Source organism: Xiphophorus couchianus, chromosome 11, assembly GCF_001444195.1.
Source record: "Xiphophorus couchianus chromosome 11, X_couchianus-1.0, whole genome shotgun sequence".
Classification (NCBI taxonomy): domain Eukaryota; kingdom Metazoa; phylum Chordata; class Actinopteri; order Cyprinodontiformes; family Poeciliidae; genus Xiphophorus; species Xiphophorus couchianus.
In genome coordinates this window covers 11,883,234-11,910,609 of record NC_040238.1, presented here as the reverse complement: position 1 = coordinate 11,910,609, position 27,376 = coordinate 11,883,234, and the positions used below count along the sequence as shown (strand labels likewise).

The following is a 27,376-nucleotide window of genomic DNA, read 5'->3' as shown; positions in this document are numbered from 1 at the left end:
GTCTTAACAGAACCCTTAAAATTAATTGGTTGAAATCCTGGAATTAAAATTCTCAGTTATTTTGGTATTCTGTCCCTAACTACATATTTAACAAAATAGGTGGTCTAAAACTTGTACTTCTAGCTTATTTCAATATACATAAATTGGCCATTAAACTATCAGAGTTCCATAAACAAGTGTTACTATACTGGAAAATCCAGTAGCAGTCAGTCTCGCAGCAACTCTGAAGAGGCCTCTCACTAAAGACTGCTGCTGTGTGGCAGTCCCTGGACCTTTTCAACTCCTCTAAGATTTGAGGTCATAACTCAGGGAATATTTTGAGTTTTTACACTTTTAAGCTGCTCCTAGTTGTGAAAACAATACTTTATTGCCATGGTTACACATAACTGTTCTAAAGTAAAAGAAATAAGGAAAGTCCACGCAAAAATCCTTCCAGCTGCCTCTAAAACTAGATTAATTCATTTTCCATACATGAAAAGATTCAACAAAAAGGTTCAGAGACTTTTATTTTGCAGAGCTCTTTATTATAACAGAGCAGCTCCTGAGCAAAGTCAAAAGTTTTAAATAAATATTATTCAAATGAACCCATCCCTTCAAACTTTCGACAATCTCTGAAATGGACGGTCATTCCTACTGCACGAAAAAGAAAGCTGTGAAGAAACTGCTTGATTTTTTTTTTAAAGAATAATCAATATAATAATAAAGTTAATCTAATTTCAATTTAGACAAACGTGAAATGCAAGAACCTCAAATCACATTCGAGCAGCGAAGTGAGTAAATGGTCCACGAGGACAGAGGAACTCTACGGAGTTAAATGGGGGCCAGAAAGTTTGCTCAAGAGAAAATAAAAACTGAAACTGGGAAAACAAAAGAAAGACATTGAGTCTGAAAAGCAGTTTTCAACATATTTTTCAGTTTCACATCTTTTTTGTTTAGTTCATTTTTTTTTTCTCCTTTTGAACAAACGTCATGGCCCAAATTTAGCTCCTCAGAACTCTGCCACGGTTTCTGTTTGGTTCCGAGAGGCCATGTTGGCGGTCCGTTCTGGTTGCGGCGTGCTCATGCTTTCTTGGGCTTGTTTGCCTTGTTTACATATTTCTGGTAAACCACCCGCAGCGTGGTGAACAGGTTTCCTATGAAGAGCGTCAGGTAGGAGCAGCCACACATCAACACCTGCACGGCAAAATAAAACGGCAAAAACAAATCAAATTCATTTTATTTCAACAGACTAACATATTCCGGCACACTAAAACCAAACTCTATGTACATGTATGTGATTTGAGTTTTGTGTGGCAGAACCAACAGATTTGTAAAGTGGAAAGAAAATCTAATTGGTTTTCAGCTATTCTTAAACATAAAAATCTGATTAGTGTGGCATACATTTGTATTCAGGCCTCCTGAGTCAATAGCTTATAGCGGTGTTTGTCCAAGTGTGGACCACCAGGGGGCACTGCGGGGGCCTCAGAAAGTTGTAGGGAAGATGAGAAAAATGTCAAAAATAAAACAAATTGAATCCCATCTTTTTTTTCTTTAATTTATCTGTTATTCAATCATGCTGTTTTTTATATAAAATCTAAGTTAAAATCATTTATCTAAATGTTATTTCTGATGCTCATTTTCTGATTGGCTGCCTGTCAAACTCATCAAGCTGTTTTGCTCCTCACATTAGCATAAAACAAAAGCAAACAAGAAATGGGAAAGTTTCTGACAAGAAAAAGGCCAAATGAACCGTCCAGCCATCTGAAAAAAAATCAGTTGTGACGTTGCCTGAGCATCTTCTACATGTCCAATGTGGCCACCTCATGCAGCATGCGACAAATGTGGAAAGGTTCAAGGTATGCGAATACTTTGGATTTTTTTCCAACTGATGAGAAGAGAATGACGTTTTTCTAGGGGGAAACTAACCTGCCACTCTTTGCACTTTGGGAGCTGGGACATCTTGAAAAGCGTCATGCTGTTGTACAGCTGCCAAAACTGGAACCGAATTAAAAAAAAAAAATCAAGCTCAACAAGACAACTCAGGAAAAAAAAATATAAATCTGATTTATTGAATGATGTCACTTTTAAAACGGAGGCTACATACTTGGCCGAAGAACAAGAAGGGAAGCAGGAAGGTCAGGCCTCTCCACATCCAGGACTGGAAGCCCTCTAAACACCCAGAGAGGACATTAAACTGAGCTGACCTCAGACAGACGTCCTGCTGCTACGAAGGCTCAATTGAAACATTTTACAGCAGAGACAGGAAAACTGTTCTAACAGAGCAACAGAAACTCCTGCTCATAACGTTCTCATCCTGTAATTGTCTTGTTTTGCCATGATGTTGATTAAATGGGGAGAATGTCACAGATTAGAAAATGTGGACCATTATGAATATAGATGTCATTACGTGCTAATAACTGATATTACACGTTATTCGTTGAGCTATTCTGGAATTGTTTCTATAAAATGTGGTTCCTAATTATTCACAGAAAATGCGTGGATTATTTAATCGAGCATAAAGATATAATTTTTTTTAAATGCAGCTTTGAAAGCTGAAATGCAACTTGACACACTATTGGTTGATGTTTGCAATGCAACCAATCCAAAAGCACCATTAATTTTCCTAGGCTCCGATAGGCTGAAACGCCAATAGCTTCTGTGCTCTTTTGTTAGCACATAAGCTAACAAGATATATTAGCTTCTGTGGTAGTGCTAAGACGGTTTCCACTATGCGTGTTGATTAAGTCTGGGACTTTAATGCGCTAATTTCAATTAATTAATTACATGTATTTTTAGCATATTACATTTTTTAACGTAATTAGTCAGACATTTTTGTTTGACAATTGCTATGTTCAAGTTGTGCTAAAAGGCTCATCAGCAAAGCTATTCAAGCCTAAAATAGCATCTCAACGCTAACATGTAGCAGCATCCGCAAAGCTAATGTCAGCACCACGGTCCACATTTCTAGAGAATAAATCAACCTCATGGTCGAATAAACGGAATAAAATAAAAACAATAAATATCTTTGCTGTTGAATCTATTTATTCAATAATCTAGCAGCAAAACTGAACATTTTTGGACAGAAAATGTTGCTTATTTTGTCAATTGGTTTTGAATAAAATATGATTAATTTTGATAAAAGAATTACAGAACCTGCAATTAACTTTATGATTAAACATTTTAATTGAGTCCCAACATTAATACTAATGCATATAAAGGTATATGTGGTGTTTTAGCTAAGATAATAGGCTGTTTTTGTTTTCTCCAGAAACAGAAACGGCAACAAGTTGGCAATGAACATTGGTCGTTAATATCAGCCCAGTTTTATTTATCGGACCAAAACCGATATGCTACAAGGAAATCGGCCAATATAGCTGCCAATTTTAATGCAGATATAACGCCCATCTCTACATATTGCAGGTACATAGTTAAATAAAACTGCTTCTTTTTCTCTCCACATTTTTGTTGTGTCGTGACGTTGCTTAAAGTGTAAACGTGTTGCCTTCACTCACCGACTGTGAGGTCCATGTTGTGTCTCTCCCCCAGCGCTTTGAGTCGGTACAAACAGCCACTCTGGTAGTAGTACTGCAGGAACTGAACAAAACCTGCAAAAAGGAAACAAAACATCACAATGGATCAGTTGTATGTTCGGCAACAAATTTAATTCTGAAAAAAAAAACAACAACAAAAAACAATAACTTCACGTCTTTCCGCTGAATCTTCTAATATTCAATTTAAAAACTTTGCAAACTCTTATACCACTTTAGCCTTTTTTAAACTATTAAAATATGATATAAAAAGACTAACGTTTGAAAATATCTTCCTTTAAACAAGCATTTGTGTATTTACACTAGATTATTTTAGTTATCAATTAGTCTATCGATTATTCTGATGATTTATCGCATAAAAAATTGGCACATTCAATAGACTTTTCATTTAATGACTTACCCCTATTTACACAATATTATCAATATATTAAAATGTTCCAATTCCTTTTTAAAATAATAAACATTTTGTTGCCTAAAACACAATAACAGCATTTTTTTTAGTGTACAGCTGATCATTCCTACCAAAGGATGAATCTGCAGCTAAAAGCAATACACCACTAATCCATTTATTGTTGTTGTTTTAAATTAATAGTTAGCTATCAAAAGATTTTTTTATTTTTTTACAGAATTTGAAGAGTTCTGGGTTGAATATACTTGCAGACAAAAAAGGTTTTTCATCTTAAATGCAAAACGTAAATATTTTTTGTACAATTTTGTCTTAATATCTGCTCCGACTGTTGTTCTTTCAGCAACTGGCCATTTTTAGAGTCTGTATACTTTAGTCAATAATTAGTCAGTTACTAAATTACTTGACAATTATTTCAATAATCAATTTATAACAGGTTGAAACATGGAAAGATGTTCGTTTTGACCCATTATTTAATGTGAAACTGGCCCAGACAGACTTACTCTGATAGAGATTGTAGGATAGAAACTGATTTCTGAACATCTGGTAGAGGGCGCCGTCAGGCCTGCGAACAAAGGTCACACCAGGTGAGAGAGGTGATGAGATTGAGCGGATAAATAAGTAATAATACGGCTCGTTAAGTTACGAACTGTGGAGGATGGGTCGGAGTGCAGATCAGGTCTTACCAAGTCAGCATGACTCCAGACAGGAAGGCTGACACGTAGTGATGGAAAACCCACCAACCTTTGATCCTGAAACAGCAAAAGATGCTCAGAGTTGGCAAAACGTCTTCCTTCCCTGAATACTTTTCACATTGTGTTGATCGGATCTGGAGCGGATCCTTGCGAAATCGCTCAAATTCATTCAAACACCTGAATACGCTTCAATCCAAACCAAATGCGTTTAAACTTTTTGTCGAGTCAGAAGGACGTACGGGTCAAAGAGCAAAGTTTCTTTTACCTACTCAACAATAAACTAAGAATGCAATACATTAATTAAACAAACATGAATTAAAACAAGCTCCTCTTCCTTGCTGTTACTTATCAGTTTGATCTTATTTCAGGTATACTAAGATATTTGTACTATAGACTATGCCAAAAATTATTGGTAAAATTTTGTGTTTTTGTGGTGTAGCAGCTGACTATGTTCACTTATTAGGAGAACAATTTCTCATTTAATTTGAAAAAAAAAAAACTTTCATAAAATAAATCCATTTTCCATTCAGTAGGTATTTATGCACTATTATACACATTTTACTGACAAAAAAGTAAAACCACCTCTTACTTACAGGTAAAAGAGGGGTTATTTATACGTACTTATTAGTATAAGTACTTATACTTCTTTTTGGCACTACCAGAGCTCCATACAATGTCTTTTTGATGAAGGTTCCTGGCCACTGACATCTGTCCCACAGTCCTGTTTTGCACTATAACATGCAGAACTATTCATAATTTTTCTGTATTTTTTGAGCATTACAACATGTGGATACAAGTTCATTTGAAGTATTAGCTACTAATTTATCAAGTTTCAGACATTTCTTTTGAATATGCAAATAGAAAATCTGAGAAAATCTTTAGGCTGAATCCCAACGCTGGACGTGTTTTAGACTTTTAGATCTCTCACGGAGCCTCTTGCCCAACATGGGATGAAACCAGGTACAGACCTTGAGCCGTTGCTGATGAGGATGCTCTCCCGGATGGTGAGTGTGCAGTAATACCACACCAGCAGGAAGTTGAACAGAGCGTCCAGGACTCTGACACAGGAGCAAAAACAATCAGGGATGCGTCGCGTCATCACACAACCCAAATCTCCTGCTGCCTTGCAGCTTTTAAAATCCACCAACTGAGTCAAATCTGAGCCATTCCTACCTGTAGCTGAACAAAAAGCGACATGTGAAGGAGAACACGAACAGGATGAAGGTCAGGACCAGCTTGAACTTCTCATATTCACTTTTATATGCAAACCTGGGTGGGGAGAAACACAAGGAGACGGTTGGTGAAGCGGCTCTGAAGCGCCTGCACCGTGGCTGCACTGAGAATGTGCAACTTACTTTTCCTGTTTGTTCAGGAGCGTTACATTAATGTTTCCCAGAACCAGCGAGAGGTACAGCCTGAACAGGGAAGACGCAGAAACCAGTCAGTCGGGATATTCAATGCTCTACACTTCAAACTAGAGGTGGGTATTTATCACATAGTGTATCATTTATTGCGATAAATTTTGAATCAAGATTTGGATTTATTGCTGTCACAATAAATTCACATTAATGATATCATTTTTGCTACTTTCCCCCACTGTGTGTTCTATAAAGGCGTATCAATAAATACAAACAAATCTGAACCAGGGTTATAATAGTTTTGGGTTGTTCATTCTGGTTTAGTTTTATTTCATAGTGACATTTTGTTGGTCTAATTCAGTTAGTTTAAATTAGTTTCTAGAGTGTATTGGCTAGTTTTCATTAGTTAAATGTTGTTTAGTTTCAGCTTAGGTTTTATTTGTTGTTGTAGTAGTAGTTTTAGTTTTTTCGTACTTCAAACATATGATTAAATGCAGTTGCTGTGTTAGTGATGCAAATCACAGTGTTTTTGTGACGGGTGTCCTAAAGGAACGTATTGAAAAAATGCCGTGCTATGCAGTCACAGCTATAAAATGATCTAAAAGAGTAGTACAGTTTTAAGTGACACAACATTCCCACAAAATATCATGATAGAACTCCACTCCAATGTCTTTCTACCCGTTCTTCTTTGGCAGAAATGCTTCCATCTCAAAGAAAGCATTCGTTTTTTCTTTGATGGACTCTTCTATCTTAGAGACGCAACTCATCAGCTCTGGGCTCAGCATGGATGTCCGATGATTTTCTTTGCGTCTGATGGAGAAAACGTTTTTGACAAACGTAAAAAAAATATATATATATCTATATATATATATATACAGTACAGACCAAAAGTTTGGACACCTTCTAATTCAATGGGTTTTCTTTATTTTCATGACTATTTATAAGGCAATAAATCCCACTTATTAACCTGACAGGGCAGGTTGACCTATGAAGTGAAAACCATTTCAGGTGACTACCTCTTGAAGCTCATCAAGAAAATGCAGAGTGTGTGCAAAGCAGTGATCACAGCAAAAGGTTGCTACTTTGAAGAAACTAGAATATAAGGGGTATTTTCAGTTGTTTTACACTTTTTTGTTTAGTGCATATTTCCACATGTGTTATTCATAGTTTTGATGCCTTCAGTGTGAATCTACAATGTCAATAGTCATGAAAATAAAGGAAACTCATTGAATTAAAAGGTGTGTCCAAACTTTTGGTCTGTACTGTATATATATCATTTCCTGTTGACACTCACTTCCTCAGCCGAAGACTGAACTCCTTCAGTTTCTTCCTCTGCCGTGCTATGGCGTTGGAGAAGCTGCTCTGCAGTCTTGTCATTTCTTCAAGCTTCTGTTTATACAGTCGATGGGTTTCCTGCAGGTGGAGTAGATTGACGAGGCATTCTTACTCATTTTTAAATAACTTCTCTGCTGCTGTTGCACGTTTGTTTCTCTACTGATATACTGTATTGTAAGTGGTCTGTCTTTTTCAATGTTTTATAGACATGTTTTAGAAAAGTGATGATCTGACTCCGCTGCGCATCCCTTGGATTGCTAGCTTGATATATTTATTATCGTCATTGTTATGGTTAATCTTGTTTTTTTCTTTTAATGTACAGTATATATCTTACACTATTTGTGTTAACATTTATATCTGATGCTGCTGCTACACATACATTTTCCTCTTTGCAGAACAATAAAGGCTGTTTCTATTCTATTCTACTATATTCAGTAAATAGAACAGAGTTGTGTAGGTGTATATACATATTTTTATTTTCTTTATTGTTATGTTGCAATAAAAAAAAAAGAACAGAGCTGTAAAACACTCAAGTCATTTTAAATGCTGCCGGATTTGCCGAAAGTGATTTTTGAAAATATAAATATATAAATAAATCACCACCAGGTGCTTTGGAGGGAAAATGGCAAAAAAATGATTTAGCCTATTATTTTTTAGAAAGATGCAGAATGGACACAATGATGGGCTAATAAATACATCTAAAAAATGTTAATAAAGTCAATATTTTTGGTCATTTCAGAAAGTGAAACTAGCGTATTTTAAACACCCATTGTTCATATCAAGTTGTTATTTTTGATGAATTTGGCTCAAAGAAAATAAAAAAACAACAAAATTCTTTAAAAGAAAAATCTAAATATTTCATAAAATCAATAAAAAAAATTGTTTTAAACATAAATCTCAGGTTTGTAGGGTCTGGGCTCCTCTTGCAAGAGTTACTACATACCGTGATGAAATAGGATTATTGTGAAATATATTAAAGCTAATTCTGACCCTTTAAGCATTTCAACAGACAAGTAGCTGCACGTAAAATAACATGTGATCAAATCTGCCTTATAAGAACCGGCCTGTTAAAATGCATTTAAATGTTCCTGATAATCATAATTGAAGCTTATCTGCTGAAGGTGGATTCCAGCCTCCAGTCTCCACACACACACACCGTCTTTTAGCTTATCGGGGCAGCAAGTGTTTAAATTGTTTACTATAGATGGACACAATAACTAAACAAACCTGAATATTCTGGTGCTCTTTCTCCAAATCCTCCCATTCCCGACAACATTCGGATAAATCCGTTGGACCGAACAACATTTATCCCCCGTTGCTTAGAAATCAGGAGGAATTGTGAAACAGTCGAACGCTCCTTTGCGACAGTTGTAACCGTCAACGCGACATCAGCGGACGACACCCGCGTCCAGCTGATGCCTTTCTCTGTAAAAGCGTCACGCTGAAGAGCCTCGGGAAAAACAAAGCGACTATGAAGGTGCTTTGAAAAAGGCTGGTTTCTGCTGCCACAGCTGCTACATTTTCATTTATTACTTTTAAATCCTTGTTCGCCTCTCCTTTCTGAAGGTTAAACATTTTTATTTTTTAGAACCACATCCGGTATGTCGCTAGTATTGTTCCTATTGTAATTTTGAGGACGTTTTCTTACTAGTTCGTCCAATCAGAACATATCCTCGCGATTCCGTTATGAATTCTCAGCCAATCAGCGTCAGCGCATCATGACGCCACCTCGCATTCACGCCGTAAGGAACTTTACGTTAGCGCGTCCGCCATATTGTGACTGGCAATATCCACATTCTTCTAAAACAGGGGTGTTCAAATAATTTATTTATTTGATCTTAAATTAATATAAATTTAATAAATTGATTAATTATCAAACAATTAAAATATAATGCTTCTCAATGAAAAGAATTAACCATATATTAACTATATGTTTATTTTTTAAATATACATTTTTTTTTTTAATCAGATTTTTTTGGCCTTCAAGTGCTTTTTACTTGACAATTTTGACCCAGGTGACAAAAGGACCGAGAGCCCCAGGCGTCACCCAGGCAACAAAAAGTACTAAAGCATCTTTGAAAGCAGGGTCTTCTGAATAATAAAGATAAATAAATAATAAAAATTATAATCAACTACCGCTGATGTGTCTGTTTTTTGAGCAGTGATAATAAGTACAAAATAATATATTATGATAATATAATATGCCATTTGAGCACATGGAATGGTGATCTAAGAGACAGAAATAAATATATATTAAAAAAAATTTTAAGTTTTTTTTTTGGAAATTCTGGAAGAAGAAGGAGACAAAGAACAACAAGAAGAAGAAGTTTGTGTTTGGAATTCTAACAATTAATGATTTGAATTAATGTGTGCATGAAGCTGTCAGTGTGTTGATACGTTTTGGTTCAGGAATTTTAAAAAAAAAAACATCATAAAATTCATACTCTTCCACAAACATGGATTTATTAAGGGAATGTTGAACGTTGCCTTTTAAAATAAATGTCCAAGAATTGGTCAAACATAAGAACATACATGACAGACTGACATGTATTATCGTTCATAAAAATGGAGGTTTTGACAAATCTGTGTCCGTCTTTCCAATGGTGAGAACCTCCCACTCACACAACTGCTGCAGAAATCCTGTGTTGGGCCTCATGGTGGGTTTACATTTAATAATGTAGCTCCAGGATTCCTACAAAAGGCAGATCAACAAAATAATGCATTATTATGCATGCTTGAATTTTGCAGCCTTTCAAAATTCAAGACAAGTGTCATCTTTAAAATAACTTGATGTTTGTCTTGAAAATCCAAATAAAAATAGTTTCAAACTCTCCCCCAGAGGACATATCATGTTGTCTCGAGGGGTTACCCTTTTTTTATTTATTCATCTATTGAGTTTATTTGATATGTGACATAACAAAACGTTAATTCCACATGTTTTGAGTTATGCTGTTGTTAGCAGACATACAATAATTGTTGATGAACTCAAGTTTGAAACAATGTCACGTACACACTGAGAGATATGAATGGGATTGCATGTTGTGAGTTTAGTAGGCACCATTTCATCGCCACACCTCAAAGAACTTACCATATATTAACTATACGTTTATTTTTTAAATATAAAATACATATTATTTTAAAAATCCGATTTTTTGGGCCTTCAAGTGCTTTTTACTTGACAACACTTGACGTGTCTGTTTTTTGAGCAGTGATAATATGTACAAAATAATACATAATATATTATGATAATATAATATGCTGTTTTACTTTTTTTTTCACCACTAAAAAAAAAAAATCAACAATGAGTTGGGTAAAAATCTTTTTCGCAGGTGCGAACGCAAAGCTGAAAACAGTCATTCCATTTACGGACTATGAAATCACAGGGACACACGTTGTGACACTTAAAACCGGCAACATGTCTCAATGCCAAAAAATAAATAAAGGTTAGTTTAAAGTCATACTCTGAATAAATGTTACATGAATTATATTTAAGTTGAGTCAGTGTAAACACTCTAAGAAGACATGGTTCCACATTAATGGTGGCTAACCTGGTATCTGATGTTAAATGTGATTTAATGCTTGATGAAAGAGTTATTTTGATAATTTTTTTAGGGAACTTGTACTTCAATTGATCATCTGTAGTTAATATGAAGATATCAGAATATGAGAAAACAGGCAAACGTTTTCGTTTTCTCTCTGTGAATAATTTTTGTCATTTTACTATTTCCAAAATGAAGAGCAAAGTTGAAGCCATTGGCCAAATTGTTACTTGGATATAAAATGATGCCTTTTTTTTTACTTTGATGATTTGTGTACATGCCGTCCTGTATAATTTATACTTGCCTCCAGTGTGTATCTGAAGTAGTGTATGAGGAATGCGAGTACCACGGCGCTGCAGCGGCTTGTTCCCTCCCTGGAAACTATCAGGACACGAGATCCTTCATCAATGTGAGAACCTGAACAACAAAGAAGTTACCATTTGATTAAAAAACACATCTGCTCCAGGTGTTTTTCTAACAAATTTGCGACTTTTTTAAACTCAGAAAATTTTCTGGATGTTTGTCCAGAAATTCTGGATGTTTGTTTCTGGATGTCAGATTTTTTTCTAGCAAAATTTTGACTTTTCAAACTCAGAAATTTCCAAAAATTTCTGGAAACATTCAGAGATTAATCTAAAAGTTTTTGCTAATGCACCGTCGTAGTTTAAGAATTTAACTCTTTTTGTCTCATTCATGTGTAACATAATAGTTTAAGATTACACTCTTATGCGCTAACATCCACGCCACTTTAACTTCAACTTGTTCAACAGAAACATGTCCGATACTCACTAATAAAACTGCATGTGGTTTCGAAGTGCGAATATAAATCAGACTCCACCTTGTCAGCCAGCGGGATGTCAAGGATCACCCGGGTTTCTTTTTCAGCCCTGGAAGTTAACAATTGCGTTTACAAAAACAGAAAAGGAACTCATGAAGGATTTCGAAACATTTGCGAGTTCGAACTGGTCTTACTTTGAAAAGTCGCTCTGGGTGAACTGCGAGATGCTGACGATTGCACGGATTTTCAGGTTCCACAGGGAGCCCTGGCTGTGCTTCAGGTCTCCCATATACAGCAGTCCAGGTATGACCTCCAAAGGATAAAGCCTCAAGCTTTCAAGCTCCTGAGACGAACCCACACATATATTTGACTGTGATGGACTGGATGCAGCTGAAATCTTATCGTTTGTCATTGTAAAAGTTACCGAGAAATCTAAAGGTGGAGGGATGGTTGGTATGTTCTGCATACTGCATATTCTATAAATAAGATCATGTTCATCATTCATACTCATTTAGGCTTTTTCACATTTGATCATATTACGCTCATGGGTTTCAGTGTGTTTATAAAGAATTTATGTAGCAGATCAACACAAAATTGTGCATAATGTGAAGTGAAATATTTAATGAAATCAAATTACTAAGAGTAAGTCTGACGCAGACATGCACTGAGTCCTTTCTGGGTTGAATCTACATAAAACCACCTATTATTACAGTTACGACCACAAGTTTTTTTAATATATAGAGATATAGATAATCTATATAGATATAGACAGTATGGAGGATCAAAAAGAGACAATTTTAAAAATAAAAGCAGAAATACACTAATCAGTACACCTAATATGCACCAATTAATTTAAAAGCTGAGAAGTTTGCCTTATGTTTTATAATTTGCTTGACCTTCATACTTTATTTATTTATTTAATTTTAGTTGTAAGCTTATATATATAAGCACGTAATATACGTTTTACAGTTTTTTTAATTATTGTTTTGTGTTCTCCCTTTAAAGTTAAATGTATATTTGCATTTAAATTCTTGAACTTTTTTTATCTTCTTTTTCCCAAGGTTTATTTATTGCCATCTGTTCTTTTTGCATTTTCTGCCTCATCTTTTCGTTTTACCGTATGCATTTCTGCCTCATTATGCAAATGAGGAGGATTTGAGTTCCTGCCTGTTGGTTGGTTGGTACAACTCCAACCTACATGCAGAGCACAGTCACAACAAATATGTGAACTACAATCAGTTTGCCAGCCACTTTAGACGTAATGCATCTTTGAGTAAAAGGAAAAATATTAAAAACTATTTTTAAAAACAGTATGTGCAGAAGCATATAGTTATTTGGGAATAAACTGAAAAAAAATAAATTAAGTTATAAAACCTGAAATAAAGTTCTCCTTTTTTTGCGTTTTAAGAGCACCGATTTATTTATTTGGGCAGTTATATACTTTTACGTTTAATTACGTCAGTTCTGGTCTTCCATAATAGTAAGCGAGCAGATGGAAAACAGGCGTGGAAGAGCAAGAAACTGAAGTAGTGAGGTAAAAGCAACACCAACAAAAGCAAAATGAAGCGCAAGACGGAGCAAAGCAACCGAAATATTCAACTAAACTCGAAGCTCAAATGTTTGTGACTTTAAGTGGATTTTGAAGGCAGTGAGCTGCATTGAATTTGATTTTGTGACCTTTGGACTGGATAGATACATAGATTGATGTGTAAAAATAAAGCAGTCTGTGTTAGTGAGTTTTACCCAGATGGTGTAAAGGGTCTTCTCGGTCCTTAGAAATGGGTAAATAGCTGAGAACAGCCTGTAGCCTCCTGCCAGTATTTGAATTGGACGGTAGTAGGATTTTCCCAGCTCCCGGGCACAATCAATGGCCCTACCTGAAATCACAGCGAGGAGGGTTAATATCTGCTGCTGTGTGGGAGGAAGTTGTACCGTTACATGGCTGCTGATGTTCCAGTATAATTACCGCTTTCTTCTTCTAAACTGCTTGTGGTGGAATCATAGATCACAACGTTCTGCATGGTGTCGAGCTTCACTGCATCTGGCAGGTAGAACGTACCATCTCCAGCCTGCAGCTCGTCACCATGTGAAGTGGAAGATTGAATCAGTCACACAGAAAAGTCTTCATATTGAACAATCAGATCCTCTTCAGTGTGTAGCTTTTATAAAGAATTTTTTCCATATTTTCAAGAAAAAAACTTGAACATTTCTGCATTTCAAAAGTCAAAAAATTACAACTTTTCAAACTCCAAACTTTTCTTCTTTTTTTTTTTCTAGAAATTTTGTTAGATGTTGTTTGGCAGAAATTTTCTCTACAAAGGCTTTAATACACTGTCATGTTTTCAAACAATGTAGCCATAATGTTTCCACCAAAACTGACACTAATAATGTAAGGAATATCCTTTTTAATGAGGCTATTTTCAGTAGGTTGACTTTTTTTTTCTGATGTAATTTTCAATAAGATCCAAATGTATCATTGCAGAAAGTGTATTAAACATGAAAACCAAAATGTTTCTCTAATTTAAAAATCTAAACAAAATATGTTTGGGGTTTTTTTTTAGCTGTAAACTAAATTTTTGTAGGCAGACAGACAGAAACATGATGCCGTACCGTTTTCACATGTCTGGCTGTGATAATATGACCTGTCAAGAAGTGATGGGTTTCCTGGGCATCTAGAAAAGAAACAGAAAAGTTTCTCATAACTGAATTTCAATGAGGCAACGGGAGCAAGAGAATAAAACCATCAGACGCCCAGGCAACTGCAGCCGAAATCTCACCAATCAGACAGAGGTAGTTGATCTCGGCCAGCCTCGGCACGGTCCGGGTCTGGTTGAGGAGGTTGTAGAGCTCGACGGGTTCACACAGGGCGAGCTCGGCCATGCTGGGAGAGACGGACCAGGAACCAATCAGAACAAAGAGCCGCAGGATGTGGGTATAGTCCAGAGAAACCCCAACATCAACAAGTGGGCATGTTGTCTTCACTGGGGAAGCTTTTTCTGTTTGACTGCTTCCTGTTGCCAAGCAACACGGAATTCCCTCTCATTGGTTGCTGGTGATGATGCAACCCGGAAGTCTCAAATTCAAATTTGATATTGTAAAATTGGAGTTTTATCCAATGCTTGTTCAATGTTACACATGAAAGGTTCAAAATGTGTCTAAGCGATAGCTAATCCTACTAAACTAGTGCTTTAAAAAAAAAAAAGAGAGACGGTCTTTAATTAGCTTTTATATTTATCAATCTGATAAAACTTTTCTATCAGAATAAGCTGCTCTGCTTGTTTATTTTGTCCTTAAGCTAAAAGGCTACGACCTAATTTTAACTGCGGGACTTTAATGAATTGTGTGCAAACAAAACAAGTTAGTGCAAAAAAAAAAAGAAAAAAGAAAAACTAGACAAAACTAATATAGAAATGGATAACCAATAATTAAATTCCAGAGTGTAGACTGAAAAAAGGTGTATTTTTTAGCATAAGCTTACTATACTTCCACTTTTTCATACTAACAGCATCATCAAAATCAAAAGAGTAGACATTTTCCTGGATATTTTTCTAAAACATGTTTCCAAACAATTCCAACTCCATCTGTAGATGAACTCGTAACAGAAAATAAGCAATCATAGTCCAACCTGATTGTATTTGTTCTGCAAGTGATTTTATAATTTCTCAAAAAACACAGTTTGAACTTCTCACAACAATCATTCCACACCCGACTCCAACCGAGGTACAATTGTCTTTAATATTTGTCCCGACCCTCTAGTTTTTTTTAAACTCACCCTTCTCTCTTAACTCACAGTTTGATTCCGATCATAATGGGGTTTGCATGAATTAAACGCAGTTTTGTTTTATTATCACAAGACTGACTGAACCCTGACGCTTACACACACACACACACACACACACACACACACACACACACACACGCGCACACACACACACACACTTGTGTTCTGCTTATACAGTGGCGTTTGGAGAACAACACGTACTCAGTTCCAGGCCGGCCTGAATGAGTGACTGTGTCCTCCGTCCTGCCCAGAGCCATAAATCATGCTGACAGTCTGTGAGAAAAACAAAGCTTCTTCCTCAAGATGCAGACAGAGAAGGACGCTCCTTCCAACGGAAAAAGGATCTACCACATTTTTTCACTCGTCGTCTTTGGCTTCTTAAACTCAGGTAAGAAACGCTGTCAAGATAAACAACTTGGAGATTTGCAGCACAACTGAACTACTGGGCCTGTCACGATGACAAATTTTGCTGGATGATAAATTGTCCCAGATGGTTTTTTGTTTTATTTTTGTGATAAATGGCAATATTGTTGCTTTGAGACCATTTTCAAGTAACATAATAGCAACGGCATAATAACGCAAGAACGCATCCTCAAAGATCAATAAGCGTTAAATTCTAATGGACATTTCACACTGGAACTGGAAGACATTTGAAATATCCAAAATAAATAAACAATACAACAGAAGCAACAAATAAAATGAATTATGAGGTCTCTGTGGAGCTGTCGTTCAAAACAGGTTATAATTGAGGCCAAAACTTTTATCATGGAATTTTTGGTAGAAAGAGAGACGAGGAAAAAAAAAAGTTAAATCATGCAAATGGAAATTATTGAGTTTGTTTTAATTTGCCATGCGATGATTTACTACTTACTGCGTCAGAACCATAATATGTTGAAAAGGCAATGAGTAAAGATTAAGTGCATGTTTGCATAGCTCATTTTTACTCTGTTGCATGAGAGCATATTTACTTTCACAGCCTTACCTTAAGCAGCGACTACAGGGAAGAGTTTTATGATGCAGGGAGAACCTGTTGCAAATCTAAAATCTTTTCAATTTTTACATTTATAAAACGCTAAGAACATGTCGAAAATAGCAACAGATGTCCCGTTTGTTCCTCCACCACACCCTGTTGAGTTACTTTACCTCGTCACAATGTCAGTATTTGTTGGGATGCTGGATTGTATCCGACCGCTTGTTTTTTTCTCTCCACAGTCCGTATCAGAAGTGGCAGTGTCAGGGTTTTTTTCAGCTGTGTTTATGTGTTACTATGTTATTGTGGGTCACTAAGCTGCTCTGTTTCTGCAGCACTAGCCTGGTGTCTGGATTGGCCTTTTCATGGACTGCCAAGAGGGAAATTTGAACAAACAATGCTAACTGTTGTTGCTCCATGTGGGCCCATCCCATAGTCTAACAGCTGTTACCGTAGCGATGAGGCTCTGGCTCTGGAGTGACACAGCTGTATGGCTCCGTCCAGCTGTTGGATAAATCCTGCCCGTTTTTCCGTGTTTTAGGTTTTGAAAACCATTACAAATGTGTTGTGTTTTCAGTAACAGTGCATTCGTTTGGATTTCATAGAAATCACAGGCCAACCAAGGCATTGTTGGTACGGAAGCATTTAACTGCCAGAACTAGAAAATAAATACTGAAGTGATGCTTACTTGTTTCAGCAAGAAATAAAACCGACTATAACTATGTCTGTCGCAATAAATCAACAAATCAATGACAAATTAAAACAAGCTCAATGATTTCCATTTGCATGACTTATTATTTTTCTCTTTCTACCAAAAACTGGAAGACGAGTGTTAAATGTTAATTAGAATTGAAAGTTTATTGATCTTTGAGAACGTGTTCTTGCGTTATTATGTCATTACCATTACATTACTTGAAAACTGTCTCAAAATAACAATATTGTCGTTTATCGCAATAACTTTTGGCATAATTTAATGTCCAGCAAAATTTCAGACAATAACAACTTCGTATCGTTTAGAAGCTATTTGTTCTAATTTCAATTTTAAAGCATCGTCCACTATGCTGTTTCTAATGCGCAGTGAAACCCTCCATGCTGTTCTGCAGGTGAGGTGGGAGCCGTGAACATGACCATCCCTAACGCTCTGATCAGAGGCGCGGTCGGGGGGGAGGCCCTCCTGTCGGTCCGCTACAGCAGCTTCAGCCTCGACCTGCCGGTTATCAAGTGGCAGCTCCAGAGGGAGAAGGCGGTCACCGTGGTCCAGTCCATCGGAACCGACATCATTGGGACCCTGAGGCCTGAGTATCAAGACCGGATTCTGGTGTTTGAGAACGGGACCCTGCTTCTCCACAACCTCAGACTGTCTGATGACGGGACTTACGACGTGGAGATCTCCATCACAGACGACATCTTTACTGGAGAGGGAAGCATCACACTCACTGTGGACGGTAGGGTCGGCAACAGCTTCGTGTGGCTGCTGGTCACTTATTCACGGTTCTAGCTTTGGAGCTAAATTCGGGCCATAAAATTTGTTCAACAGAAAAATGAATTTAAAACTGAAAAAAATAAAAGATTTGAAGCTAAGAAATATTGTGAAACTGTGAAAAAGAAACTGGAATCTGAAAAGTATTTTGGAAATGTTTCTAGTTTCAACACTTCTTTTCAGTTGTGATAGAGTGCCTTCAGTCAGAGGCTTCTTACAGTTCTCCGTAATACAGACTGCTACAGGAGATATTTCCTGCCAATAGCGCATCACTATCCACAATAACTCTTTGAAGAATCTGAATTAATATTAGTTACAATTAATATTAGTGACTCAATTAATGTTGGGTGATTTCCCTTTGGAATCAATGAAATATTTTTGAATTGAATTGAACAAAAAAAAAATCTTTTTGTTCAGTTTCAAGCTTTTTTTGGTTTCAAATCTGTTTTTCTTCTTTTGAACAAGCCCTATGGCTCCAATTTATCTCCATGCCATTTATGTTTCCTTAGAGGAAACATGGCTGGACCGGAACCATTATGCTCAACTCTGGACATAAGTCAGATGTATTTTCTTCTAAGTATTCTTTAAATATGACACTGAGAATTAATAAAATGTTGCAATCTTTCCAAGTTCCCAAACTTACTGCATTGGAACAAAATCTTCAGTTTCTAAAGTTTTCATTCCAACTGGAGATGTTTAAATGTTCTGAATGTCCATTGAGGTGTATTCTGTTTTTGGCTCTGGTCTTACTGTAGGTGGGATAAGCTATGCTGGGAATGCTGGGAGTTCACTGAACTCCATTAATGACATGTTTGTTTCATGAGAGACAGAACAAGCTGCTTGAGACGCATTAATTCAAAGAGGAAGTTGTCTGCTAGTATCTAAACCTACATTTATCACTCAAAAAAATTACTCTTTGGACTAACATAAAAAAATCATGGAAAGGATTTCCACCTGATTGCTTTATTTCAGCGCTATGTAATTCTGCTACTCCAATTTAAAGCAAATGTGTTAGGTCAACTTAATCTATTAAGGTTGATTCAACTCATTTACTATAGTTGGACCCAGTGTAATTGAAAAGAGCCAGCCCAACTAATTTGCAATGTTTTGGACCAAATAATTGACTTTACTTGATTAAGATTAATGTAAATCTAGTTGAAACCAACTTATGTTACCTTCACACTACTTAATTAATTTGATCCAACTCGTGAAAATTAAGTTAGCTCAACAAACATGCTTCATGCTGAAAGAAAGCTATTGAATCGTGTGGAAATCCTTTCCATGATTGAATTCTGTTAATTCAGAGACATTTGTTTAAGTGCTATTAAATGAAGTGTTTTAAGACAGGACTTTGTGAAAGGGTAGAAAGAACACGCAACAATTAGAAAAGGTACAACAGAACTGTATTTTCAAAATTGTTATCAATTTTATTTTACATGTGCACTGCAGGCACTTTACTGCAAAAGGTATAAACTCTTGCCACATGATAACCCACTTGAACATGCATTTAAGCTAGTTTAAATGAATAGTTTAAACAAAACCTTTAGTCAGTGTTTAATTAGTAACAAGAAACTTCAAAATAGTTCAGTTACCACAGCTCTTAAGTGCTGTGCAGAGAAAAACAAATAACACAGCACAAAAAAAAACAGCTGAGTTTGAACATTGATGATGGAAATGCTCGCATTCCTAGATTTGTACAAACACCTGTAGTTTAATGTGTAACTAAAAAACAACAAAAGGTTGAAGTTTTGTTTTTCCAGCCAAAACTGGGCTGTGTTGATCACTGTTGAGCATAGAAATCAAATTCCTAACAAAATAAAAAGTGTCAGTAAATTTGCTCTTCAACTTTTGAGAACTGTAACAATTTAAATCTCGTTTTCGACTGCAGTCTTTAAAGACTGATTGGTCTTATGAAGCTTTCCTCAACTTTGGAGAACCATGTAGCAAGTTTCTCAGCAGGAGAGTTGTGTTTTGAGAACCTGTGCTTTGTTGGATAGTTTGTTTCCATCCAATTTCAGAACAATTTTCTGCAGAACTTCAAAAGTATAAGGGTTAGGGTAAGGGTTAGATAAGTGCATAGATAAGACCCAGCAACATCACCACCGCAAAAGATGCATTGCCCAAGTTGTTCATCACTTCCACCCCCTCCAGGACAATCCCAACATCCACATGGGCATCGGCAGGCTCTGCACCCTCTGGTCGAATAACGAAGATTCCCAACACAGTCTCTGCTATGGCCATTTGTGCACCTTGATCAATGTCCTATGAGAGATAGAGTGGGGTATTGGGGGGGGATTTCACATTTCATTAAATAAAAGATTTACATTAAAATAGTTTGGCTGACTCATGGTAAAATACTTCCAACAACTAAGGTCCACCAAGGACCTGTCTGTGTTAATTCTCAAATTCACCAGAGGCACGCCAGGAATCTCCCTGCTTCTCTTGAAAAGCCGCCATGAAGTTTTCCCAGGCGCACGACAGTTGTGTCACGTAATCTTCCGTAATCTCGCTAGCATCTCGCGTGATCTCCGCATCTCGCTAGACCAGGGGTGAGCAACTCCAGGCCTCGAGGGCCGGTCTCCTGCAACTTTTAGATGCATCTCTACTTCAGCACACCTGAGTCAAATAATGAGGTCATTAGCAGGACTCTGGAGAACTTGACTGCACTTAGGAGGTGATTCAGTTATTGGATTCAAGTGTGTTGGACCAGGGAGACATCTAAGATTTGCAGGACACCGGCCCTCGAGGACCAGGATTGGACTAGACCCTCTTCGGCTGGAGATCAGTCTGACTAAATTGAATCACATTATCTCAACTTGAATGCATTTTATTAACGCTAGGTTGTTGAATTTTATGTTTATCTGATATGATTTTGTCACGTTTGCCTTTGAGACAGGAAATTATTTTGTTAAAACAACATGTTATTTTTTTGTAAATGCAATGACCACCTCAATTCAATTTTTTGACACAAGCATGGAACAAGCAGAAAATGGTGCAAATGATAGAGAAATGCTGATTAATTGCCAGCTAACCATCACTGTTAGCACATGTTGTATCCCGAGTTTCCATTGACCGCATAAATGCGTAAATTTTAATTCTGAAAATAAATTTGCTTAATAAAAACTTTTGTTTTTCGATAAAAAGTTTTGGCGCTCGCATGCGGTGGGTTTTTGGCTGTATCAAAATTGGCTTATTTCACAAAACAGCAAAGGAGACTTTGTTTTCACGTCACACAAGTCACATAATCAACAACAGGATGTTACTACTGGTGGAAAAGACAAAGAAGAAGACAGGAAGCAGTTGGAGGTTGATGGAACTGCGTGTTTTTTAATGACTTACAAACTCATTCACATGGTAATTTAATTGCGTTTGTTAATTAATGGAAACACTGTGATTGCAAAATTGTGTTTTTTTGACATTAGCAGAATATTGAGAAAGTTTTGTGCTTACATTTCCATACATGTTTACATTAATGAATGTTGGTGTTTGCTCTCACCCTCACCCAGAGCCTATATCCAGGCCATACATCCACATGGAGGCCTCATCCGTCCTGGAGCTCAGCGAAAACTTTGTCCTTAACTGTTCTCATGACAACGGGACCAGAACCACTTACAAGTGGTTTAAAGGTGGGAAACCCCTGGCCAATGAAACACGATTCGTCCTGTCACCTGATCAGAAGTGCCTGACCATCAGTCGAGTGTTGATGACTGATGAGGATATCTACAGCTGCGCCGTGGAGAACCCACTGGGCAACATGACCAGCCTGCCAATCAGACTGGCCGTGTACAGTAAGTAACAACATACTTTTGTCAGTTACGCCTGTATGCTAGACATGCTGACATGGCCAGTATGATTCTTTTTTACAGGAACACAAATGGTTCAACTGAAAAACCCAGAAACGATTCACAGAGTAAACTATTCCAAATTTACTTTGTGAAATCACAATTATTAGGTAAGGGAGCATTTTGCCAAAAAGGAGATTTAATTGACTCCGAAAAGTCATACAAATGCAATATATATATATATACATATATATATGAATATATGAATATATATACATTGTTTTTTACAGGGACACCGCAAAAGATACATTACTCAAGTTGTTCATCACTTCCAACCCCTACAGGGGGTGTATATATGAGCATACATACTGTATATCTATATCTACAGATAGATAGATAGATAGATAGATAGATAGATAGATAGATAGATAGATAGATAGATAGATAGATAGATAGATAGATGTGAATATAGTATATGGTGTACTAGGGCTGTTATAGACAAGAAAGAAACGAAGAGTAAATTTCCCTCACATTTTGAGATTAATCTTAGGAATTTTCTAGGAATTTTTTTTTTTTTTTTAATGTTTGAGCTCGAAATGTCCAAAAATGTTCTACAGTAAAGACAGAAATTTTGAGATAAATCTCTGGAATTTTCTAGAAAAACATGGAAATTTCTGAGCTCCAAACGTCAAAAACTGGCAAGAATAAACTCAGAAACTTTGAGATTAATCTCAGAAATATTTTTTTAAAAATTTGGGGGAAATTTCTGAGGTCAGAAAGCTGAAAATTCTTTGGTTTCTTCTCCCAAATTATTGACTTTTGGAGCTCAGAAGTTTCCTTGTTTTTCTGGAAAATTTCAGACATTAATCTCAAAATTTCAGAATTTTTCTTGCAAATTTTGAGATAGGAAGAGGGCTGCAACTTGGATCAACGACGCCAGAACCATTAAAGATCTTGTTGCAAGTAGCAAACATGGTCACAAGAAACCATCGTCAGAGAAGGATGGGCTGAAAGCTCTGCAGTTGTTCAATAAAAGAATCCTTAAAACTACAACTTACACACATTGTGAGGGAAAATCACTGGAATCAAATATTTTCAAACCAGAATCAGGATGTTGCACCAAAACCTTTGACAAGCTTTTGGTGCCCTCTACTGGAGAGGTTGGTATAGAAATGTCCCCATTTTTCAGGATTACATATCACAGCATCGTAATAAAAGCAGCTTTCCTGTTAGTTTTTGGGTTAGATGTTAAAATATTAAAGTAAACAAGTCTCATTTATGTAAATATTTATTCAGTAGCTCTCGTTTGTCACCAGGAAGAAGCTCAGTCTACATCATGCTTTCCACAGGAGGAATCTTCATCCTCATCACCCTGGTGACAGTGTGTGCTTGCTGGACTCCTTCTAAAAAGTAAACTGTGATACTGTTAATTAACCATGATGGAGTTAAATTGGGGTCATAAAGTTTGTTAAAAAAAACAACTCCTTTTTTTAATTTCAAACGTTTTTTTTTTCCTTTTGAACAAACTTTATGACCCCAATTGAGCTCCATAGACCATCAACTGTATAGATGTAAATGTACGTCCACTGCATATTTACCAATGTTTTGTTTTTTGTTTGTTTTTTAATCTAAGGTCAAGACAGGAAACTAGAAAGTCCAGGATGTATGGTCATTCTCGTCATACACAGCTTAAACAGAAAGGTAAATATAACATTTCTGGAGACTGCAGCTAAAATTGACGTCTTGTGTAAGATGTGTTTTCCTTTACAGATGATGTGCTTCCCAAAATGACGGAGCATAATGGGATAAAAGCAGTAACTTCCCTTTACGTCCTCCAACAAAAGGTATGACTCTTCTCAGCACTCTGCTTATTTACTGTTTTTAGACTACAGAACGATTTTTGTAAAACTAGCTTTTTGTGATGGGGGAGATTGAAAATTAAATATAACTATGCTTTTATTGCAACTGCTCTCTAACAGGCACTGAAATGTATTGCATAAAAATAGGAATTATTTATGAATAGCTATCAAATGAAAAAACGGCTACTCGCTTGCTTTAGAGAGGCTAACAGCTAGCGTACTTCCTTTGCTTATAAACAAGCGAGCTTCTTCTTCTTCTTCTTCTTCTTCTTCTTCTGTTGCATTTTATGGCAGTTTACACACTTTGTGCATTACCGCCATCAACTGGACGGAGATGTAACTTCAGAAATTAATTATAAACTAGCAATGATAGGCTAGCATTAGCCTTAGATAGGCTAACAGCATACCTAGATGGTGACCTTTGACTCGCACTTTGTGTTTTTTTAAAGAAGCGTTTCTTTTATCAAGAAAAGCAATTAGCATTTACAATACCTGAAAGTAATATACGTTAGACACCAATGTTATCTAACGTATATTGCTAATAAATGCTAGTAAATGCTAATTACTCTGAAAAGTAATTAGCATTTACAATACCTGAAAGTAATATACATTAGATGGATTTACAAGTGTTCTTTAATATATATTCAGTATACCTTAATCCAACATTACACCACGGATAAATATATTGTAAATTACGGAGATTAAGTTAACTTCCGATTCGTCAGATGACTAAAGGGCTTTTCCACCTAATTTACCTTGAGCATCTTTAAATTGCTGTAGATTAAGAGCTTCAGTACTCATACTTTTCAAACATTGACTCGATCAGGGTGTTCAAAATTTTTGTCATGTGGACCAAATTTGTCAAGTCAAAAATGTATTAAAAGAAACACATCTAGTTTTCAAATTCTTTTTAACTCTGTTGAACAAATGTATTCTCAGTTATAAAACAGGATTTGGGTCACTTTCTTTTCTTTTCGCTTCCTAAATTTAGCTGATAATTAAATAACAGCTAAATTAGTTGTGGCAAAGTTGGCTTTTTAGTAAAAGTCCCTGGATAGAAATTGTTTTATTTATTATACAAGCTTGGGTATAAAAATATGAATACTTTGTATCATACTTAAAATGTTCCATTGTCATATGTCAGTTGTAATTTTACCTTTAGTAAAAATAGAAAGTTCAATGAAGTTTCTAGAATGTTCCCCAAATGCACATTTTTCAAGTGCAGTTGGGGGACACAAAAAAAGGAGCCACAAATGGCCCCTGGCTTCAACTTAACTCACTCACTCTGGTTACCAGCAACAACTAGCTAATTTGCGCTGCTGCAATTTAAGGTTTTGCCACCGTTCGTCATAACTGCTTAAAAGTAGAAAACAGCATGAAGTGAAAATTGTGGATAAAACAAGACCACACCACCAGTTTAGAAATATTTCAGATATTTAAAACAAAAAAAACTTATCTATCTGTCTTGACTGATAACTTGTGGAAAGTATAATGATACATTTTTTAGCCATATTGTCCCTGAACTAGTACTCTTCACTAAAAGCAGAATATTTAAAACCTAGTTTAGATTTGTGAAACCTTTATTTGGTTTGTGAAAGTTTAATAATGGACAATGCTAATATGTTCCCAAATCACCAGCTAACACATTTTTTGTATTTTTGTCAACTCAGTTTATTTAGCAAATAATGAATAGTGAAAATACAGTAACGCTTTCGTTCATATCTGAAAGTGTTTAAAAATCTCACTCATCTGCAAGTATCTGGTTCATCAGATTCGTCTGCATTACTTGCAGATGAACCACTAACTCTTGTTTTGTAGGAACCCTCATTGGACGACTCGTCCAGCAACAGCATCGGGTCTCCTTCTGAACTGGACAGCCCTCCATCCTACACAACTTTCCCCAACTACACAAACTCCCTTGTGCGGTCAGGTGGAACTCAAGCCGGCTCCTTCCGAAAGTGTGTCTGAAACTTCATAAACTGTTCATCATACCAGATGAAGGAACAGGTCATTTGGTGCCTGCCTTCGTGCAAAACTTTAACTTTGAGTTTTTGTGAACTCAATTAAAAAAATGTGAGCATTTTTTTTTTTTTTTAAAGATCTGTTACTCAGCATCTTGCAAAAGTATTTGCACTGGTGGAGATTTTTTTTTTACATTTTTGCAATGTCGCAGTTAGAAACTTTAGGGTGTTTTATTGAGATTTTATGTAACAGACCAACACAAAGACCAGTGGTGTCCAAACTTTTCGCTGAGGCGGCCAAAACTCGCAAATTTCAATAAATAAAGAATGCAAAAATTTGTTTATTGTTATGTGTTTAGATTGACCTGCTCAATAATGAACAAAATACTTATGAAATCTGTATATCATTAAAGATAAAAAAAAAAAGGTTTAGGACTGTTGCACTATTAAAAGAAAGAGCTGATTTCCACATTTTTTGGGGATATCAGTTGTTTTCTATTTTGTTGGCCAAATTTTGAACATTCTTGACTTGAAGTACAGGGACAAACAAAATAATTTGGCCATACTTTGGGCACTCCTGTCCTGTAATTGACTAATTAAAGCTGCAGATCGTCTGGGGTACGTCTCTTAACAACTTCTAGTATATTGAGAAATTGCATTTTTGGTATTATTCTTCAAATATAGTCCCAGGTTCTGTCAAATATGACGGAGAGCAACATTTAACACTAACTTACAAGTTTAGCCATGGATTTGGGCTTTGATTAGGCCGCTTAACACATAAATATGCTTTGATCTAAATTATATCTCAAATTTTCTGCAGCTTCGAACAGGCCTTCTTCCAGGATTTTCTTGTATTTAGTTACATTTCCCATCAATTCAGACCAGCTTTCCTGTCCCTGCCAACAATATGTATATATATATATATATATATATATATATATATATATATATATATATATATATATATATCCCCACAGCATGATGCTGCCACCACTGTGTGTCATCATGGGTTAAGAGTGGTGCATGTACTGTTAGTCATGGCTGCCATGTTTTTAAATGTTGAAAGTAGGACCAAAGTTGCAGGCAGGAACTTGTGGTAAGCACAATGAAAGTCTAATCATTAAAACAGAAAACCTACAGAGCTTGCACAAGAAAAACAGGCAGATTAACCTATTAATAATAAAATAATAATACACTTTATTTATACAGCACCTTCCAACAGCTTCTTGCATTGACCAAAATGCTGTACAAAGTAAAATAAATACATACACAACAAAATTAAATAAGTGCTAGTCAAAAATACAACCACAATAAAAAAAAGGTGAAAATAATATAAAAACTTACAGCCAGTGAGGCTGTATACAGAGGAAATGTTGGAATGGTGTATAATTAACAAACAATTAAGTTAAAAACCAAGGGAGGGACATACTAACACCGAACTAGAGGATAAACCGAAATACATAGAACAGAACGCAAGAAGATAATAAATGAATATACATGGCAATGAGCACAGAGTTTGACCCAATATAGGAAAACCTAAATAAATATAATATACTTAGCATATTATCACAACGTGTTCAAACATTTTCCACATTGAGGCTCATATGACCAACTTATGCTTAAATGTCAACAGAGACCCGTGGAGTTCATTTTGGTCAACATGGCATAAGCAACTCAAAATGTGGGAAAAAGTAGAGAATTGTGCACATTCACTTGCACGATGTACAAACGTACTGGCAACTGAGAAGTTGCTGGGAAACTGGGAGATGTTCAAAGCTTGATTTGGAACCTAACTCTGCTTTTAAACTTTGGTCTAAATGGTTTATCTCTTATGTTCTCTAAAAAAAAAAACTTCTGAGTCCAGAAACATAACAGCTCCATCTGTTTACTATTAAGGTGCTTTTA

General features: G+C 36.1%; 3 protein-coding genes across 3 annotated transcripts; 1 reads left to right on the top strand and 2 right to left on the bottom strand.

Moving 5' to 3' along the window:
- Window positions 1–488: 488 nt before the first annotated feature.
- On the bottom strand, window positions 489–8,928 carry tmem120aa (transmembrane protein 120Aa). The gene is made up of 12 exons (XM_028032445.1): window positions 8,549–8,928; window positions 7,281–7,399; window positions 6,665–6,796; window positions 5,984–6,043; window positions 5,802–5,897; window positions 5,597–5,686; window positions 4,620–4,685; window positions 4,437–4,498; window positions 3,492–3,584; window positions 2,084–2,148; window positions 1,906–1,974; window positions 489–1,173 (listed from the first exon to the last, which is right to left on the bottom strand). The coding sequence occupies exons 1-12, from the start codon at window positions 8,624–8,626 to the stop codon at window positions 1,060–1,062; spliced, it is 1,044 nt and encodes a 347-aa protein (XP_027888246.1). The 5' UTR covers window positions 8,627–8,928; the 3' UTR covers window positions 489–1,059.
- Window positions 8,929–9,758: 830 nt separating this feature from the next.
- On the bottom strand, window positions 9,759–16,706 carry styxl1 (serine/threonine/tyrosine interacting-like 1). The gene is made up of 9 exons (XM_028032420.1): window positions 16,563–16,706; window positions 14,416–14,519; window positions 14,249–14,310; window positions 13,605–13,707; window positions 13,382–13,515; window positions 11,833–11,981; window positions 11,650–11,747; window positions 11,165–11,277; window positions 9,759–10,013 (listed from the first exon to the last, which is right to left on the bottom strand). Exons 2-9 carry the CDS (start codon window positions 14,516–14,518, stop codon window positions 9,879–9,881), a joined length of 897 nt encoding a protein of 298 aa, XP_027888221.1. The 5' UTR covers window position 14,519; window positions 16,563–16,706; the 3' UTR covers window positions 9,759–9,878.
- On the top strand, window positions 15,636–26,983 carry LOC114153713 (hepatocyte cell adhesion molecule-like). The gene is made up of 7 exons (XM_028032419.1): window positions 15,636–15,807; window positions 17,493–17,834; window positions 21,376–21,657; window positions 22,968–23,061; window positions 23,285–23,352; window positions 23,422–23,495; window positions 25,329–26,983. The coding sequence occupies exons 1-7, from the start codon at window positions 15,723–15,725 to the stop codon at window positions 25,476–25,478; spliced, it is 1,095 nt and encodes a 364-aa protein (XP_027888220.1). The 5' UTR covers window positions 15,636–15,722; the 3' UTR covers window positions 25,479–26,983.
- The last annotated feature ends 393 nt before the right edge of the window (window positions 26,984–27,376 follow it).